Source organism: Artibeus jamaicensis, unplaced genomic scaffold (assembly GCF_021234435.1).
Source record: "Artibeus jamaicensis isolate MK-2021 breed Jamaican fruit bat unplaced genomic scaffold, CSHL_Jam_final contig_64, whole genome shotgun sequence".
NCBI classification, from domain to species: domain Eukaryota; kingdom Metazoa; phylum Chordata; class Mammalia; order Chiroptera; family Phyllostomidae; genus Artibeus; species Artibeus jamaicensis.
In genome coordinates this window covers 11,451,573-11,471,920 of record NW_026521911.1, presented here as the reverse complement: position 1 = coordinate 11,471,920, position 20,348 = coordinate 11,451,573, and the positions used below count along the sequence as shown (strand labels likewise).

The 20,348-nt window shown below is 36.0% G+C and overlaps 1 protein-coding gene across 13 annotated transcripts in view; it reads left to right on the top strand.

The window, feature by feature from the left end:
• The window catches only part of DLG2 (discs large MAGUK scaffold protein 2), a 1,926,133-nt gene that overhangs the window by 1,162,288 nt on the left and 743,497 nt on the right, over positions 1-20,348 (top strand). Inside the window, exon 1 of one of the 13 annotated variants that reach the window (XM_053670843.1) lies at positions 5,561-5,884. The exons of the other annotated variants lie outside the window; for them this stretch is intronic. Within the exon in view, the coding sequence (XP_053526818.1) occupies positions 5,576-5,884 (309 nt within the window). The 5' untranslated portion in view covers positions 5,561-5,575. Of the gene's footprint in view, positions 1-5,560; positions 5,885-20,348 lie in introns of those variants that run through there. 13 annotated transcript variants of the gene reach the window in all.

The following is a 20,348-nucleotide window of genomic DNA, read 5'->3' as shown; positions in this document are numbered from 1 at the left end:
TTAATGGGGAGGAAGAGAAGGTTTCATCTTGCTTTTCTGCTCTGTAATATACGCTTTCAATATCCTGTTAAATGATTGCACCTTTGGATTATATCATTTTAAGAGGGTGGAGACTTTGGTGGCCAGAGTCTGGGATTCCCTCCCTGCTGCCCCACTGACTTCCTTTTCACTGGGGAGCCACTCACCCTTGAGCACTATCTAGTTGTAAAGGGAGAAGAACTTGAAAACACTGGAGAGAAAATCACAGCTGTCAGGAAGTATAGCTTTCATGATTGAATATCTTACTAAAATGAACAAAAGCTGTTTCAATTTCTAGTATTATAAGACCACTAGCAGATTTCTTCCACAAATGGGTTAATGCATACCACTTCTACCACTTAACCACCCTGAACGTTTCACTTAAATGACCTTAAGAGCACATTGTTATTTGGTGCTTGAATTCAAAAGGTTTATTTATTCATTTTTCACTGAAAGGTAGAACACAGAGCTGAATACTGATTTTGGTATAACCACTGAAAGACAATCTGAACTTCTTTCTTGCTTGATTTATTTTAATAAATAATAAACAGTTTGTGTTTGGTTCAGAGGATGCGAATACCCTTTCCTCTTCCTAATGGTGATTACTTACATTCTGATTGAGGAGAATGGCATCAAATGTGTAGTCGTGTATTTAAAAAATTATTATTTTAAATACAATCATGTAAATGTAGAAATAGAAAAAGCACAGGTGCTAAATAAATGAGTGTTTAATGGGAGGATGACCCATGATCTGTTCTGGAAGAGACTTGGGCCACAGTGTACAGGGAATGTTCTCTTGGAAAGGTAACATTTTTAAAAATTTTTATTGTTGCTCAGTTACAGTTGTCCCCATTTTTTCTGGCCTCTGGAAGGCAGAGGGTGCTCCCTAATTTCTGAATAGAAGAGTCTGAGAAGGCAATCTGGTGGGAAGGAAGGTCTGGAGACTTGTTTTGGAGCTGGGTTGCATAGTAGGTTCACCCTTGATTGTATTTTACGTTCCCTTGGGATGGCTTTTGGGAGGAGTCTCTTGATGCATGTTAAGAGGAAAGGGAAGTAAGAGTGAATTGTGTGAACATGTAGAAAGGGGAAGAGGGCTTGTAGGGGCCACAAGGTAGTCAAGGCCTGTGTGGTTGGAGGGTGGATGGAGCAACAGGGTGAGGATGGATGAGACTGGTGAAGGCACCAGAGGCCAGGTCACACAGGACACAATTAAGGACCATGCAAGCCACTTTCAAGCTGTGCTGTCAATGGGGATAAAGATCTTAGTGAAGGATATATTAGTCACAGGTATTAAGCAGAGTAGGACATGATTGCATTTGCATTTTAGAAGTTGCTCTGGCCACTATGTGAAAATAAATTACAGTAAGGGTGGAGGCCAGGGTCCAGTTAGGAAGCTGTTTCAGCAGTTCTACAGAGAAATTATGCCTTTGACACAGGTGGGCATCATGGAGATTGAGAGAAATAGGTGACTGTGAAAGATACTTACATCTACAAGTGTACAAATACTGTAGAGTGTAATTAAACATGCCAAGGGCATCTGGAAAGCTTAACAGAAGTGACACTAGTCTCATCTTGAAGGATGAGAACAAATTTCTTATAGTAGCATACTTCATTACTTAAACTCAATCGCTAAAATATGTAAAGTATACATGATTATTTTCTCTTCATTAGTATTCTTTTCAGAATCTCCAAGAAATTTCACATAATTTATGTTCTAATTTCTCCAATAGTTTTATTGTGTTAGAATATGATAAATCTGTACTTCCTGAAAACCATTTTATAATTCAGCCTTACATTAATTTAGATTGATTTCCTCTCCTCAACACCCACCAAAATCCTAGTATGTCAGTGAGAATTTGGGATATTTTATACCTTTTTTACTTCCTATTAAATTCTGTGTCCAGGTTAAATCGCTATAGAATTTAAGCATGTATCCTTCCTCACTATCCATTCCTTCTTGCTTTGCCTTCTAAGACTTATGACTAAATTGGCTTAAGTATTTTGGAAATAATTTTAGAGCCTAAAATACTTTAAATATTCTTGGTTTCCTCTTATTTTGAAAGGTAAATGTAATTGGATCTGGAGATTGCCTAGGCTGAAGGTTATTAAGTGTACAAGAATATTAATCTGTTAGCATATGTAACATCTCTAGTCTTTGCAGCCACAGGAATAGGCTACCTACAATTTTCAAATCAAGATAAATTATATCTAATACTTTCTATCATTTTGTGATTATTTAACACATTACTTATGGATACTAATGGGCTTCTGCTCTTCTTTTGTAATTAATATTTTCATTACCCATATGTGGAGAGAGCCTGAAGGAAATTTTATCTGGAACAAAATATATCTGCATAGTGTTTTAGTGCAGTGCAATTTATTTAGTAAGTCATCATTGCTATTTCATTTTAAACAAATCAAGCCAGGATATTAATCTTAAGCTTCTGCTTTAAAACTAGTGGTTGTTCTATTCAGACAGTAACAAGTCAAAGAGAGGTCACTGAGATACATCTCATCTAGACATTGCCCTGTGCACCATCTGCCCACGTTAAATCACAGTGATAAGTGGGATGTGTACTTGTGTACCACTAATTCTTGTTTGGCCAGAATTTCATGTCATCTCATGGTCATTACAATTGTCCAATTACAGTTGATCAAATTGAATTATCGTTAATTAGTAGGTCTGTCTCATAGTACAGTGGATTAGTTGAACATATTTATCTGTTTAAGTGGTCTGTCCTCAGACTTGGAAAGCCAAATGTCATGTTTGAAAAGAAAAAGTAATTGAGTGGAGAGGGGAAGACAGAAAGCTGGAATTATTTTACATGTATTACAGTGAAAAAGCAATTTCAATATAGTCCTGTAGTGAATTTAACAAAAGTTTGTTATGGTCTTCAAGATCTTCCAAGAAAAGTAATATTAGTTACATAACATACTTATCAATATAGAAATGGCATGCTGAGGTTATTAAAATAGGAATTCTGTTGTCCTTGTGTTGAGAAGAAATAGCTCATTACAAATAACCCATTCACAACAATTCAGCACTCCTAGGAAGATTTATATCTTTGAGCAGTGCCCAAACAAGAAATTTTCTGTCTTGCAAGCTGCGCACACCATTACAAAATTATGTGGATTCACACTGCCTTGTCCCTGTGCAGACCGACTCTCATAGTTGAGAGATAAATTGGTGAGAATAGGGCATGTTTTCCTTGCAGATGCCAACAGGTCTTTGTGCAATGACACCTGCCTGAAAAACTAGAGCAGCATGTATGGTTGGATAAGACTGAAGAGAGCCAAGCTTACAGCTTCCCAACATTTGCATTTAGGGGCAATGGTTTGCCATGTCACATCAAGTCCTATTGCATAGCCACGCATCATGGAGACACCACACAAATACCAAGTTCTCTAGGGCTTTACTGGACCCAGAAGTTATTCCAGGCATTATCCATGGACTAAGCCTAAAAAATGACAGAAAGAAAGAAGGAGAGAGAGAAATTATTTTCTTCCTTTTTCTCTACTGTCGCATGATGATCTATTTTTCTCAATTTTCCCATTTTTAAGGATTGATGTTGACTCCTTGATTTTCTTTCAGGAAGAAAGACCATAGTGCCACCTTTATATCTTCCCCATAGTTCATGTCTTTACATTTTGGGGGCAAATTTCTTTAATACGTCAAAACCAGCACTGAAGCTAACCTTAATGGAAGAGCTCAAGTTTCCGGGGCATTGCTAAATTAAATATTGTTTTAAAAAAAGTGTTGGTCAACTTCTTCATTCCTCTGCTTTTTTCTTTCTGTTCATACAATCACCCAACCATCCATGCATCCATTAAAAAAAAAATCTATTCGTAAGCCTGCTGTGTGATGGGCAGTGAGTGTGCTAGGTGCTTGGGAAAAAATGATCAGTAATGGTTCAGGGCCTGCCTTTGGAACTCATTCACGTGGGTTCTGATTATTTAGCAAAGGTGTTTTGGATGCCTACTGTGCCAAGCAGGTACTAAGGTCAACCTCTTGTGCGGCATTTGGAAAAGGACTCTTTCGTGGAGATCCACCAACAGAAAAGATGCTTCTTCTTTTGTTTAGGGTTTTTATATATAACAGTGATTTATCTAGGAAATCCCACTGCTGAAGTGTAGAATATGATATAATCCTGACCTTTGAAATAATAACTTTGCCAACTCAGTGAGAAATGAGGTCTACACTACCCCAGTACCCAGTCAATCCATGGAGATTGTGGATCTAATGGTATCTGATGGTCTGTAGATAACATTATTATATCATGGGGTTATATCATCATTGTTTGGTGCTTCATGGATGGCAGCTTGCTTCTGAATCAAACAAAAATTACTTCTTTGGGGATATGGGATAGGGAGAGATATTTATGTTACAGATGGGGAAAGTTTCAAACAGAATAGAAACTCTAAATGTGTTTCCCCTTACTGAAAATACTATGGATGACTTCTACAATCATACTAAAATTCTAAAACAATCATGTCCACTCTGGAAGGCAATTGCTTTAAATTGGATAGATTTCACTTATTTTTCAGTGAAAGAATTTGAAAATTCTGTCTTTTGGAAACCAAAATACTGTATGGCAGAGTTGGATGTGTCTTTCACTTTAAAATGCAGACTTTCTCCGTGGTGAATGTATTTGTTGTGGTAAAGTATTTGAAACGAAATCCTCAGAATAATTTTGGGTAAGGAAAAATACTGTGTTAAAATAAGCCAACCCATAAGTTTTAAACTTTGAAAATTGCTTTATTTCAAATCAGAAAGAATTAATAACGGTTCATAGTATAAAGAAGCTATGCTTACATTATAATGTATAATCATGGTCTAAAACACATTCGGCTTCCAAATTTTAAAGGACTCTTGTATCATTCTGTGATCTCAGTGATTTTTCTCAATAACTTAAAGTTCTTTAGAGCTAATATTGATGCTTTTATTTAGTTACCTCAAGATTTGGTCTGTCTTGGCAAATATCTCTATAGATAAGTGATTCCTGTAAATGTTGGAAATTCCTTGACAGGTTAACTTTCTCATCATTTCAATTTGCTTATGCTGTACTGTTTTAGCCTAGATGCTTTCTTTCTGGAAAGAAGGGTCCTGCTAGTCTGATAAGAAGCTGTCTTTCCTGAGGTCTATATTTTGTGTGGGGTTCAGCCAGGAGAGGGAAAAGCCAGAATGCCAAATTACAGAGAGTATTCTTTACTGCGGGGCTCCATCCAAAAAGGGTTTGTAACACAGTGTACAGTCTTGTAGCCCAGCTGTGTGGAGCATTGATTGCTTCTGCCTAGAGCAGGGATACTGTCAAGTTGCTCTGTGAGTTGAGTCATCTATTGACAAAGAGCTACCAGCCCGCAGATAATGCTGTGCAGAGCTGCTCTCGCTGCTCCCACTGCTCCCACGATGCACTGCTTATAGCAGCTGTCAAAGATACTGAGGGATCCACGCGAGAGAAAAAAAAGACTTTTACAACTGCCTGGAAGAAAGGGGTGTGAAGGGAGGAGACATTCCTGTGCAGAGCTGACCAAAGGAAAAAGTAGGCATCAGTGCAGTATGAATGCATACCTCACCAAGCAACACAGCTGCAGCCGGGGGTCCGATGGGATGGATGCCGGCAGGAGTGCACCCACACTGATCAGGGATGCCCACTGCGCTTGTGGCTGGCAGAGGAGCCCTCAGGGGCTTGGGTACAATTCTCAGACCATGCCCTCTTCAGGACCTGCGGGACCACCTCCAAACAGGACCAAGCTGGTCACCTTGTGGGACAGTATGCGGAAAAGTCCCCACAAGACGAGCACCAAGGGCAAAGGGACTTGTGGGGAGCACTGTGCCTGCCCACAGGGTTGGTTCAGCCCAGCACAGGTGAGCCTTTTCCTTATGACTTTCCCCTGAGTATCGGAAGAAACTGATAGCAAGTTGTGTAAGGTGAGGGTGGCTTGGAAACTTTGCTGAGTCCTCCTTGCTGACAGAAGGGTAGGCCGAGAAAACCTGTCACTTTCACAGGTTTTGGTGGGCTCACACCTCTGGGTGGCCTGTGAAAGCCTAGGGATGCTGTGCTCAGGTTCTTTTAATGACTTTTCTCCAAGTTCAACTTTTCTAGTCAGTCTTCAGATGATTTTACTTTTCGGCATCATAGTCTTTTAGCTGCACTTCTACTTCTAATCATTTTTAACTTTTCTATTCTGCCTAGCCTCGAGTTTTTGTTTGTTTGTTTGTTTGTTTGTTTGTTTGTTTAAGGAAGAGAAAAAGAAGAACTTTAATCAGATACTCTCCATCTCTTTAAAGATAAAAGAACATAGATTTCTTCAGTTATGGAAAGTAATGATTTGAAGTACATATAATTTTATTCTTATAATGCTATATACCTTTTTAGTAATAGAGAAGAAAATTTGTTTACACTAAACAATTTATTTTACAAATAAAAGGAATAATTTAAAGCAAGCTACAGGATGATCACACTCAGAATAAACTAGTGAAACATTTCATTTTTCACAGAGGAGCAATAGGTTACTTATATTAAAAACTCTCTCTCCTAGAATGCATTTCTGAAGTAGGTATGCAGATTTCCCTCATTCGATTCCTAGCTTATTCTTGCCCCAAACAACTAGCATTTTACTAGAAAATAAATTGGTTTATTTTCTCTGCTTTCATCCAGAGAGAGAAAGCAACTCTCTATAAATGCCGTGAGATATAAATACAATGCACCTGCGACCACTGCCATGCATACAGACCAATGACTGTTCTCAAACATGCATTGAAAGGAGAAGAGCTGTGTTTTCAAATAAAATCCTTTCTTGATTTTAATTTGCCTTTACTATAATTGAAAAGTGAATATTAATCATGAGTAAAACATTATGCTCTGAGAGTTGTAGAAAACATTCTAATGTTAATATTAGTTTTATAAAAACTATTTCCAAGAATATCATCTATCACTAGATCTTAATGATATCATTACATATGCCTGACCAAACATATGGCTTTTGTTGCATTGCACCATGCACCTTGCCATCCTGATTTAAATCAAGGATATATTGTCATTATACTATTAAATTAATTCAGCTTGAAATGTAGCTCAACATTTGGAAACTCAGCTCATTTTTAAAGTTAGCATCAATCCCAAACTAAAGGAACAGTAGACAATTTTGATGTCTCTATATAGCCTTTATCAAATACATGTGTTTAAATGTCTTCAACCTGTATGTCTGTATTGATTGTACTCTCAAGGCTCACAGAGGTAAAGCAGACAAATTCACATTTAATAGAAAAAGCAAGCTTGGTTTAGAGTAGAATAAGCTAACTTGCTGTATTGTTACAATTTTCATCCAATATGTAGTAAAATTTTATTTCATAAATGATAATCTTCCCAACAAAATCTCTAATACTACATTATAATAAGTATTCTCTAAAACTCTTGATACATTTTTCATCAACCAAAAGAAACTTTTCCTTGGTTTTCAACAAAGTCAACCCCCTACTTGCTTTAAATGTATACCTATTAATACTTTAAAGGATTGAAATAGAGTCTCTGCTCTGATGGAGATCCAGTGACACATGAGAAGGCAGTAAATTGAAGCAAAAACCACCCCCCATTATTATTTCGCATACACATTTCTATACATTTTCTCTTTCATTCACATGCTCTTGATTATTGGCTAGGGTAAACAGGGGTCCTTAAATGTTGGGGCTAAAACATTGTGTCTTTCAGGGTCTTCAGTGTGGTGACTCTCTCACCAGTCCTTTAAGCCTTTTACCATTTTAGTTTCCTAACGGTGCCAGGCTGGATGATCAATTTCTCTCTTTATCCCACCCCTGTGTCTCTGCAAATATATTATGTTGAGTAGTTTTTAATGTGTATATACATATGCACATTGATTTTAATATATGTATTTAAATATCTATACCTACTTGCATTGCATATATTAACATTGTTATATATATGAGTATGTATATGAATATACATACATTTATACATGCATATATATAAACACACATCTATAAAAAGTTCCATGTTCTTTTATCTAGAATATACTAGCTTGTTTTTTATTCTCTCTGTATAAAGTATATTTCCTTTACTTCAGATAGGTATGCAAAATGCTGGCATACATTTAATATGTATGTTGATATTCATTTACAAATGCATCTACAGAATATGTCTAATATTTGAAGTATACAGATGTGTGTGTACTATATGCTAAAGTAAAACTATCACAGAACCAAAAGCATGTATGTTTGTATGATTATGTATTTATTAAAATTAAGTCTGTTTTGAGAATTCTATTATACTATTTTTCCCCATAAATTAACTATAGATGTTATAGGAAATATTGTAAAGCAAAGAATGGGGGCTAATATACTAAACATTAGAATCCTCGATAAATCAGAAAGAAGGAGAGTGCATGTTTTAGCATAGCCTAGGGACCCACATGTGGTACAGGACATGCCTGAGGGCTATTAAGTGTCTGGGAGCAGGGATCCTGCCCTAGGAGACATTTGCCGAATTACATGAAAATCAGCAGTGTGATTTCCGGCTGCTATAATAGAGGGCCTGGTAATGACTTGAGTTCCTCCCAAGGCTCTTTGCCAAACTCCTGTTATTTGGGGTGCTGTGTACTAACAGGGCTATGTCATTATGTTGTTCCTCAGCAGGACTTAAAAACAGCTCTGTCCATTCTCCAATCAGTTTTCATTCCATTTGGATCTGTAGAATTAATATAACCATAATAATAGGTAAGAAAATGGAAAATTATAGAGTCCAGAAATGAATTCTAGAATGCACTTCTAGGATAACAGTGTTGGCTTTGGGTAGGAGGCAAAAACAACAACAATAACAACAGCAGAAAAAGCAATACGTCCATCATTGCTTATGCGGCAATTCTCCCCAATGCAGACTGATTTGCAGAGGCAGGAAGCACAGAACAGTGATTTGGAGACTAGTAATTTATGCATTTGTTCTTCATTCATTCTTTAATTCATTCATTCTTAATTTGTTCGTTTAACTATTTCCTGAGTGCCTACTATGTGCCTCCCTGTCAGGTCCTATGGATGGTGGATATAACAGTAAACAAAGTAGATACTATCCTACCATTGCGCAACTTATGGCCTTTCATGGTATATGACATTTATCAAATACAAATATATCATGATATACACAGAATTATACTATCATAGGTCACAATTAGGAAGTGAAACAAGGTTCCATGGAGTCCTGCAAATTCCATAGTGAATGTATATTAGGACACTGAGAGCCACAAAGAAGTGGAAAAACAATACTTAAAAGAAAAAGATACTGCATCTCTTTAGGCCTGGGTTTTCTGTTTCATAAAATGAAGATAAAAGTAGTACATAACTAATATGATTGTGATGAGGAATTATTAACATAATACATGTGAAGCACTTAGCATACTGCTTATATACAGTACAGGCTCAGTAGGTATTTGTGGAATGATTGAATGATAAGCCCCCCAAATGTTGACTATTATTAAGCTATTCCTTAATTTATTATACTTGATGTTCTGGGGAGGGGAGAGAAGTGAGTCTATAAAGACTTCATAGAAGTGGTAATATTTGGCCTGAATTGAATTGAAACTTGAAAAAAAATTGTGCATATCAAGTGGGCAAAGAGAAATATGCTTTTGGTATAAAAATAACAACAAACACAGGTAACACCTGGGGCCTGTGTGGGTTTGCTCCTGGTGCTGTGTGTCCATGGAGAGGTGAGTGGGGACTGGTCACAGAGGGCCTGGTGGTTCTTGATGAGGACTCCATTGAGTCAGCAGCAAGGAGTCACCACAGGGTCCCCGTACCTGCTCTGCCACTCTCTGTGTTAGGCTTCATGGCCATTAAGCCCTTCTGGGCCTCAGTTGTCTGCTTCAAAGAACACTTGATTTTTCCCTAAATGAACCTACCTCTCTCTCTGTCAATGCTAATATTCAGTGACTGTCAACTGATACCCATTACTTAATGGCAAGCACTTGGGAGAGAATATGTCCGTTAGAGATAGATAATCCTAAGTTTGAACTTGCTAGCTCTATGTGACCTCACTTGTTTACCCTCTTTAAGATTCATCTGTGAACTCTGTAATGCTAAGGATGATAAAATTACACTGTAGAAAAATATAACCAGAATTGAAATTTTCTAGAGTCCACTATGTTACTTAGAACACAAAAATTTTCCAGTTGAAAAAAGGTATTTATGATTACTATAATTTAGATATGTAGTGTCCAAATTATGGTTTTTAAACCTGAAAAACTTATTCTCCATAAAATTAATTATTATTATGGTGGTATTTTATTAGAACTTCTTGCTTACGTACTGAATTTTCTGACATCTTACTTGTAATGGTGAAGGTTAGGCTGGCCAGCCATCCAGAAACATTTGGCACAGTACCACATGACTGTGGGAGACATTGTGTCCTTCAGGGTGCTCAGAGATTTACAACAGTCCACACTGAAAAAAAAATCATGTAAAATGGAATTGTAGCGGTGAAGTAGCACTCCCATAAACCTGTATTCAGAGATAGGTGATGTTAGATTTTTCTTAGGAATATTCTGCTGGAACAATTGCATTTGAAATATTTAGCCAAAATCCGTAAATCTTCTCTAATAGAACCTTTGAAGTTCCTCCAGCAACAGCAGTTTGCAGGGACTTGAGTGCAGAGGACTTTTTAGTCCAAGAAGTAGAGTTGCCCTGGGCTGAAATCTCAGGCTCAGCTTATGCCCAGCCACAAAGACCTGACAGCATGTTTTAACTCTGGTTGCTTCTATTGAGTTGGTCTATGAAGAGAGCCCCTTACTAAGAAAGAATGAGAAGAGGTTTTAGACTCTGGAAGACACCAGCAAGCCCCAGGCAAGGGAAACAGAAAAGAATAAGAGGTATTTTACAGAAGGAATTAAGCATTCCATGGGCAGACATGAAGCCACTTTGTCAACACTCCTGACACTCCTGCTTTTGCATGCTGACATCAGCAAGGCATTCTTTCCAGGGCAGAACAAGGAGAAAGAGAATACAGATGGTGGAAAAGAAAAGAGCAGAGATGACAATATTTATTGACTACTCACAGTATCTACAATGTGTGAAGTACTGTATTAGGGGCTCCGCATAAGTCATTTCTTTGAGTTCCCCCAAGAACACTACAAAGTGGCATGGTAATCCCCATTTTACAGATGTGGACATTGAGGTTAAGAGTAATTTGCTCATGACAGCACAAATGATAAGGGCAGAACTAGTTTCAAGTATAGGTCTATCTGGCCCCCTTATGCTTTTTTATCATACCTTAGAGAAAGTCCTCATTGAGGTACTCTGGGAAGCAGAATACCCCCAGAGACCTATTTAATCCTCTACTTTAACAGAAAATTTTTGTAAGGGATTTGAGTGTTTTACGTGGTTAGGAGGACTGGCGCCCTCCAGCCAAATCTTAGATTTCCCCATTCTACTTCTTTTTCTGGTCTCACGAACCCTGAGTTTGTTGGCCCCCTAGAGAGCCCTTTCCTCTCTGACCAAGCTTAAGAACTGTGCTTATCTAAACCAGTTGGTCCCGCAGCACCGACACCAGAAAGGAACTTACTTCTAGAAAGACTTCATCATCTATGGTTACTTGCAGTTTGGATTCAATCTTGTTAAGTTTTTTTTTTTTTAGTTTTATTAAATGTATTGAGGTGGCATTGGTTAATACAATTATGTAGGTTTCCAGTGTACAGTTCCGTAATAGATCATCTGTATATTGCATTGTGTGTTTACCATCCAAAATCAAATCTCCTTCCATGTTTTGCAAAATCTGTGGTGAGGAATTAGGAACCATGTACCACAATACACTCTTAATATAAGTATAAAATAAAAATGCATGTAGACATTGTCTTTAAGTCAAAGAGCATTCTCACATTACTAAATGTTGCTGAATCACATAAACATAGTCTACCTACCTGAGTATCTATCATGCCAAGTATCGACTATCTCTCTGCATTTCCACCATCTCCATTGTCTGTCTTCTTCCTTTTTCTAATAGTTTTATCTGTTACAAATGTGGCCTTGCCTGATTTTATTCTCCTATATTCTCTTCTCTGTTCCATTATTTTAATTTCCCAAAGGCATATAATGTTTTATAATTATGTTAGAGAAGTATGGGGATTTAGAGGTCAATTAGTATATTTTCCAAAGTAGAACCAGAGGCCTGGAAAAGTTAAGACTTGCTCAAGGTCATTCAGTTTGTGACAGAATCAGTCAATGTTTTTGAACTCAGAATTGAGTTCTCTTCTTACTGTTTCAAGCTGCACTGCTTTTCTCACCCCTTATGTGCTCATCTTCATGAAGTTTAATTATTGACAGAAGATTATTAAGTATGCAATTTGTTGATAAAGCAGTGTCGGGCATTATACAAAAAATTTCATAAACCCAATTTCTACTATCTCATAATTCAGACCAACAGTCCCCAAGGAGATAGGGAGAAAGAAGAACCACTAAAAATTATTTAGCAATGTATGGAGGTATTTATGTGTGGATAGTTGCTAAAGGAGAAGGGGCCAGGGATGCTAAATGCACTGTGATGTGAAGAACAGTCCTGCCCAACATAGATTCCCCCCATGTACTGCACAGTTGTTAACAGTCCCCTGAATATTCCTGAAGACGTTTTTAGTTTTTGATTTTCTAAGCCTTCAAAATCAAATTCAGTTTTACAAACAAATACAAAGTATTTTCTGAGAGGATTGAATAATCAGCAAATATTCTGGGAATGTAACTCCTGTGCAGATCATAGAATTGTACTTCATTCTGTCAGGGATTTTATCAGGAGTTGATTCCCATTTGGAGGAATTTCATCCTTAAAGCAATGCTGCTTCTCTTGGTGTTTGTGTCACTGATGCACCTCTCCTGAATTGGACAGCATTTGGACATGTCACCTGCAAATAAAGAATGGCAGAGACTTAAGCATCCTTTGAATAAACCTAGACTCAAAGATTTTAAGTTGGTAGAAACATGAAATACAAAGGTTTCACCAGATTTCATTAATAAGGTTGCTTTAAAAATAAGTTATTTGATTGCCATACCATATTAATTTTAAAAACATTTTACCACACAATAAGGAATCTGTTTTATAACAATTATCTGAAATTTTTACTTCAGCATTTTCTTTTTCTTCAATAGTACTCTCATATTGTCCCAAAGGATATCTACCCTCTATTTCCCTATAAGCCTTCAGGTTGCTGAGATTTTTTTTTTTTTGCTTGTTTGTTTATATCCATTCCCCATTTCCTTTAAAGTTCCAAGGTCTTACGAAGTACTGGAAATTAAATGAGGGGGAATTCCAAACAGAGGTAAAGACATAGATAGGGGTAGGAGTGGATAAAATTAATAGTTAGATAGATAGATGATAGATAGATAGATAGATAGATAAACTTTATCATTCGCTGCCCTAGATTAAACCAAATTATTTTAATGCTAAAATTATAAATAAGGGCCAAGTTTGTAAAAATATGGCATTTTATATTTTCTATTTAAATTTTTAATTTAACAATATTGGCAATATAGTTACATTATCTATATTTCAACTGAAGTTATTTGCTCTGATCTATTATCATTTACAAATCATCTGTTATTACTTCTTCTAACATTAATTTTCAACCTAGAAACCACTAAATGTCTGCTTGTCACTTTTCCTCTGCTTCTTGTAAGAAATGATATAAGGTCTCTTTATTCCACTTAAATTGAAATGTACTCATCATAAGTATATATGTAAGCACTTGACTACTTTTACTGTATTACATTTTCTACTATAGTTGGGCTCACAGACTGCCTATTGAGAACATTTCAATATAACTTCTTTACATTTCTTCTTTTACTTGAGTTAAGGCACTATATAAAACATTATGTATAGGCAGTTGTATTTTCTATTCCCTATTTCAGATGGAGAAAGGAGGGTATTACAAAACATTTATTTTAAAATGGAAAGTTTTGGTCACTGGAATTGAGAACCACTGGTTCAGATATTTGATATTGTTATGTGTATTGTTACATGTGTATTTAGTTTGTCTTTCAACTAGACCAGGAGTCAGCCAAGTATAGCATACTCATACAGATCCAATCCAAACTGATGCCGATTTTATATAGCTCATATGCTATGAATGTGCTTTCATTAAAAATTTTTAATGGTTAAAGAAAATAAGAAGAATAATCTTTTATGACATTTGAGAATTATTAATATATAAAATTTCAATTATACTATCTAACAGTAAAGTTTTATTAGAACACAGACACGCTCATTTATTTACATGTTGTCTATGGATCCTTTTGTGCTGTGGCCCAGTTTTGTGTTGTGGCCATTCAGACTATGGGGCCAGAAAGTCCTAAAATATTTACCGTCTGGCCCTTTATAGAGAAAGTGTGCCAACCTCCGCATTAAATGATCAGCTTCCCATTTCTTTCTGAGAAATGTCCCATTCTGCATAACAAATCCTGTTTTTGAAAGACCTGGCTCAAGCACATGCTCCTCTTTAATCCTTTCCAGTCCATATTAGCTCACAAAACTTCTGCTTTACATGGCGTACTGTGCAATTAGTACATTACCTAGCATGTGGTTAGTTGTTTCCTTCTCTGTCTCTTGATTAGAGAGTGAGAGATTCCTCATATGCCCGTCATAGAACTTAACTGCAGTGGCCATCTGTTCAATCACCTCTTTGTGACAGATCTTGTAGTATTATTAGAGTTATGTACTGGACCCAGACTTGCCAGCTACATCTGTGGCTGTGGAGTGGAAAAACTGTGTCTGCTTTATGTCTATCTGCTTCACTAGCTAAATTTCATTAGAGTGCAACCTGTTTATGTACCCTTGCTCCCCCAGTATTAACCATGTAGCAATAGGTCAACAAATTGTCCTTGACTTTTGAATGAATATTAGCACTGGACCTTGTATACAAAGGTACTTAATCAGTTTTGGATTTGATTTACAATTATTATGATTAATTATGCAAGTGCCTTAAGATCAAGAGGGATATCTTCTATCCTTACAGAACTCAATTTAGTAACAAATATATTGTAACAAAAAGTTAACATAGATTTATGATTTTATTTATTTGTTTTGTTTTCTGCTTTACTTAGATTCTTATTCTATTCTATGGTGCTGTTAAAATATTGAAATCACTGTTCATAAATCAGTTCTGCATTCAAATAGGTCATGCAATTTAAGGATGAAAGCTACAGTACTACACTTTGAGAGGACAACCAGGAAAAGAAAATCTGATTCTTCACAGTTTCTTTGTCTAATTTAGGAGTCACTTGTATTCAAGAAGTTTGAAATAATGCCATGAAATATTATTTTATAATTAGTTTCTTTATAACATGTTGTAAACTACATGATCTTTCTTTTCCATCATTTTTGTTATTAAAGTGCTTAGTATACAGTAGTTGACAGCAACACATTAAAAATTCACAAGTGATAACAGTACTTAAACAATAAAAAAATAAGTAAATGCTTAATATAAAAAATTCATAATTGAAAATGTTTTTACTGTATTCTGAAAGGTTATGCTATTTAGTTAGTGGTCAACATTTATTGTTATAGTTTTCTAGTAAGTATTTTTTCTTTAAAAGTTAACTAAATTTAAAACTATATAAATAAATCTTAGATTTATATCACTTTTAAGAATAATTATATATATACTTCCAACAGATTAGAAAGATAATCTTAGGAAAAACTTTTTGATTGTGTTGGTACACTGGTCACCTCTAATCTATATTATTTGTTCTTTATCAGACATATTATTGTACTTAATTGCAGTGTTTCAGATTTTGTATTCTATCTTTTACAGAAGTTTTAGGTTAACAACAAAATTAAGAGGGAGATACATACAATGTTTTTTACTTCTTTGTCTTCAACTTCAAGTTTTTTTTTAATGTAAGTAAGAACTAAATAGGCAATCATAAATGCTCTTAGTTTAATGATGAGCATTTATACATTTTAAAGCTATTTTTATTATTTCTTTCTGATATAGAAATACTACAAGTTTATGGTAAAAATATTATAAGCTAATGGTATGTTTGAGGAATTAAAAACACCTAAATTCCACCTAGAGTTAACCAGTACATAATTGGATACATTTTTAGTTTTTAAAATTATCTCTGCATATGTTTCTTCAGAAAATATATATAATATTTTGTACTAATTCATATTCACAAATGTACCTAAATATAAAATATTGTTTATATGTATGTGTTAGTGAGAAGTTAAGAATATAAAGCTCTATTCTTTTTTGTGAAATTAACATTATATTGTGAACAGTTTTGTAAGTTAGTGGAATATTTTTCCCGCTGATAAAATTTTCATGAGTGCCCAATATTCCTGTTTCTACCAAAACTCATATTTTGGACATTTAGATTATCTTATTTTATTTTTATTAATATAAACAACACTGAATTAGGAAATGGGTGTATGTGAACTTTTGACCATATTTCTCATGAGGATATATTTCCAGGAAAGGATTCACTGAGTCAAGGGTATAAGATTTTTAAGGCTTATGATATTTATTTAGTCATTCAGTCAATTTTCATTCAACAGTTAACTATTGAGCAGTTCCCACATGCCAAACACTGTGTTAATCAATGGCCATATAATGGAAAACAAAAGAGATTAATTTCTGCCCTATAGAGCTTAGAGTTCATTGCCAAACTGCTTCTGAGAAGACTTTACAAATTTATAGTCCTCTTCTTCTAAAAATGTATGGGTATGTCTTTTCTCCTGTAGTTATGATGGTTTTATTTTGTCAAAAAAATTATAAATCTTGTAAGTTAAAAATTTCATGCTGTTGCTATTTTGTTTTATTTGTTAATAAAGATGAGTGCTATTCATGTCATTGTAATTAGTGGTGACAATATTTTGTCATCTTTGTCATACTTAGGACATTAATAATACCCAGTATTATACAACCTAATAATACAATCAACTAAGCAATTTAATACATGCTTAATTGGTTGACTGAATAATGGTAGGCAAGAAGGAAGGATGGAAAAAAGGATACAAATTGGTGATCTGTTCCTATTTAAAAGTCATGGTGAAAGAAATTTTCACCTATCCTGTTTACCAGGGTAGTTCTGAACCATCTTTTTAAGTGATCTTTGCCCCTATCCCTCCTGCCACTGCCTTTCTTTGTGTCTGTTCTCTGGAAAGGAAAGAGCTGAATGCTCTTTTTACACTGACATAGGTGAACAAGATTGAATTGAGTGACAGATAAAAAGGCAATTAGCACAACAGTTAGAGTTAGACAGGCCACCTGACTGTGTCGATAGAGTTTGCTGAGGAGAGCAATATGGACATTGAATTGACAGTGTGAGAGCTTAACGAGGACAAGTGGTCTGACTGATCAGATGGGGAAGGGAAATATGCTGGAAATCTCCTGCGTGGTGTATGGTATGTTTATCTATAGATAAGAATTTTGTGAAATTTGTATGTAGACACTTTCAAGGGTGAATTTGGGTCCATGTGTCTTAAAATGCAGGCAGGCTCTCCCTAAAAATCAAAACCATAATATCTTAGAGTGATTGTTTGAAATCGTATTCCACAAAAACACACTATTATTACAGTGCTGGTGCCAGTATTAGAATTGAACATATACATGCAGCAACTCTGGGAACTGCTCTTATAAAAGTTGGGCACCCTCTGGCTGTTCTAAAAAAAATAACTGAAGCCAATCTGTCAGTAATATGAGGGCGGCTATTTTTTAATATAGAAGAAAACATCATTTTCAAAGGAATGAATAAAAAGGTGACAGATTTAGAATAACTAAATTGAGGACAGAAACTCTTTTGAGTTTATGAAAGAGCAGCATAATTGGTAATTTCTTGTAGGCTTAATGATTATTTTCCCCATAATTGACTAAAAAAAAAAGATGAGTAACAGTTAACATTAGGATACCCATCCCTTTCCATGCAGTTAAGTCAGAGCCTTCAGCCTACTTCTGTTACTCTTCATCTTCTCTTCTCTGCAGTGATCTCAAACTTGGTTTAGAATGCTCTCAGTTACCATGCCAGAAAATCAGGAAGTCGTCATTGGCTCCATCACCTTTCCACTCCCAAGGCCCTCACCAAGTAAATGAGGACTAGCTGCTGTAGAATGTTATCTCAGTGTCACAAAACATTGTCCCTTTTTTACATTCCCACTCTAAGTGCTTGAGCATACAAGTGCATTATCGTTCACATAAGCTATTCACAACAGCGAGTAACCTCCCAAATGGCTTCCATACAATCTAAGTGTTTCTGTTGCCAAATTTATCTTAACACTCATTTCTGTGTTTGTATCACTCACTGATGTAAATGAATTAACAACCCAAAATCACTTTAAGTGTATTCTAACTTTTGGAGAAGGCAACTATGTCTGGAAATGCTAATGGATGGGCTATATTGGATTACACATGTAAAGCAGTTGTTTATTTTTATTACAAAATATTTAAAAGCCTTGGTGTTTATATCTCCCAAAGGCAGGAAAAATGTGTGAAGCCTTTATTAAATGCATGTAATAATGAAATCCCCTTTTCATGGATACATATTTATCAATATCTCATGAAACACAATGACCCAAGCACTGGTTTACAATGTAAAACTTGATTCCCTAGCAGAACAAAATTGCCTTAGATTTGGCCCAACCTGTATTGGCAACCGGTCCTACTGTATTCTGGTCACACCCAACCACTTGCTGTCCCCCTGATTTCCTGAAGCTACCAGATAGTCTCCTGTCAAATCTTGTTTTAATGTCCCCCTCTCTCCATAAAGGCACTCTCCATAATTGTCCCTGTGTTTGATAAAATTGCATTTATCAAAAGATCATCTCAGATGTTATCTTTGTTAAGCCTTCCTTTCTCTGTGCTTCCACAGAATGTTGTACATACACCTGCTTTTCATTTAGCATTGTGATGGCTTACATGTCTGCTTCCTCTACTATAGAACACAAATCGTGCCTGAATTATTTATGTATATATAGTTCTAGGATAAGGCCTGACATATTGTATAAGTGATTGAAAAAATATTATCTTTAAAAATTGGTAGGGAGGGCACCTTGGCTGGGTGGCTCAGTTGGTTGGAGCATCACCCTATGCATTAAGAGGTTGTAGGTTCAATCCCTGGTCAGGGCAGCTACCTAGGTTGTGGGGTTGATTCTTGATTGAGGTATATGTACATGAGGCAAATGATCGATGTTTCTTTCTCTCACTTCCTGTCTCTCTAAAGACAGTAAGTATATCCTCAGATGAGGATTTTTTTTTAATGATAAGGAGGGAATAGTGTTGTGTCAGACAAGGAAGAGTGCTTCTTTTGATGATACTTTGATTAGGTCCCTGGATTCTACCTTTTGTCTCTCTGATAAATATCTGGAGGGAATTGGGACCAAGGAACTGACTCAGACTCAATAAAATTTATTGACATCAATTTATGTAAAATCATTTATTTCAGTGAAAAATATGGTTGTTAGATGAATTGAAACATCCATGTTCATAAAATTTATTTGTTTATTCAGTCATAAGAATTTATTGACCATCTATTATATGTCAAGCCCTTTTCTAGAAACCTGAAAATATAGACAATTCAAAGCTAACATTCTAGTTGAGAAATACTTACAATTAACAAGTAAACAAATAAGATTACTTCCAATGGTGACGTACTATTAAAAAATAAACTACAGCAATGCGATATGGAGTATAGGTTGATGGAAGCGGGGAGAAGTAGTAAGGCAGGGGAAGGCCTGAATGAGGAGGAGACAAATGAGTCGATGTTTGAAAGATCAAAGGCAAAACAACCTTATGGCAATCTTTAGGTGATTCGACACAAATAAAATAATAGCATGTTCAAGGACCCGAGGGTAGGAGCAAGTTTGCTCTGTTCCTGCCCCAGCAGAAGGCTGGTGTGGAGGACAGAGGGTGTGAGGGAGGGCAGGAAAGGCAGCGACTGGAGTGTTAGGGAAGGCCAGGTCATGTCAACTTTGGAGACCACTTAAAACGTCTGAGTTTTAAACAAAGTTCAACAAGAAGCCACTGGATTTTTTTAGAATCAGAACATGACAGTGGGAATGAGCTGTGGGCAGGTGATAATGCAAGGAGGGAAACTAGTTAGAATGCTGTATAGCAGTGCTTTCAAGGGAGAGATTGTGATGGCCGGACTCGGAAAGTGGCGGTGGTGTTGGAGATCCACTCTGTGGATTAAGGATTTTTTAATATAGATAGCAAGCAGAAAGTGGGGTTAGACAGTGTGGGTTTCTTTGTGACAGAATATGACAAAAGGCAGTTAAGAAAAATAAAAGAAGTCCAGCATGACTTCTAAGTATCAGACTTCTCTTTTTAGAGTCTGAACATCTTCAGAA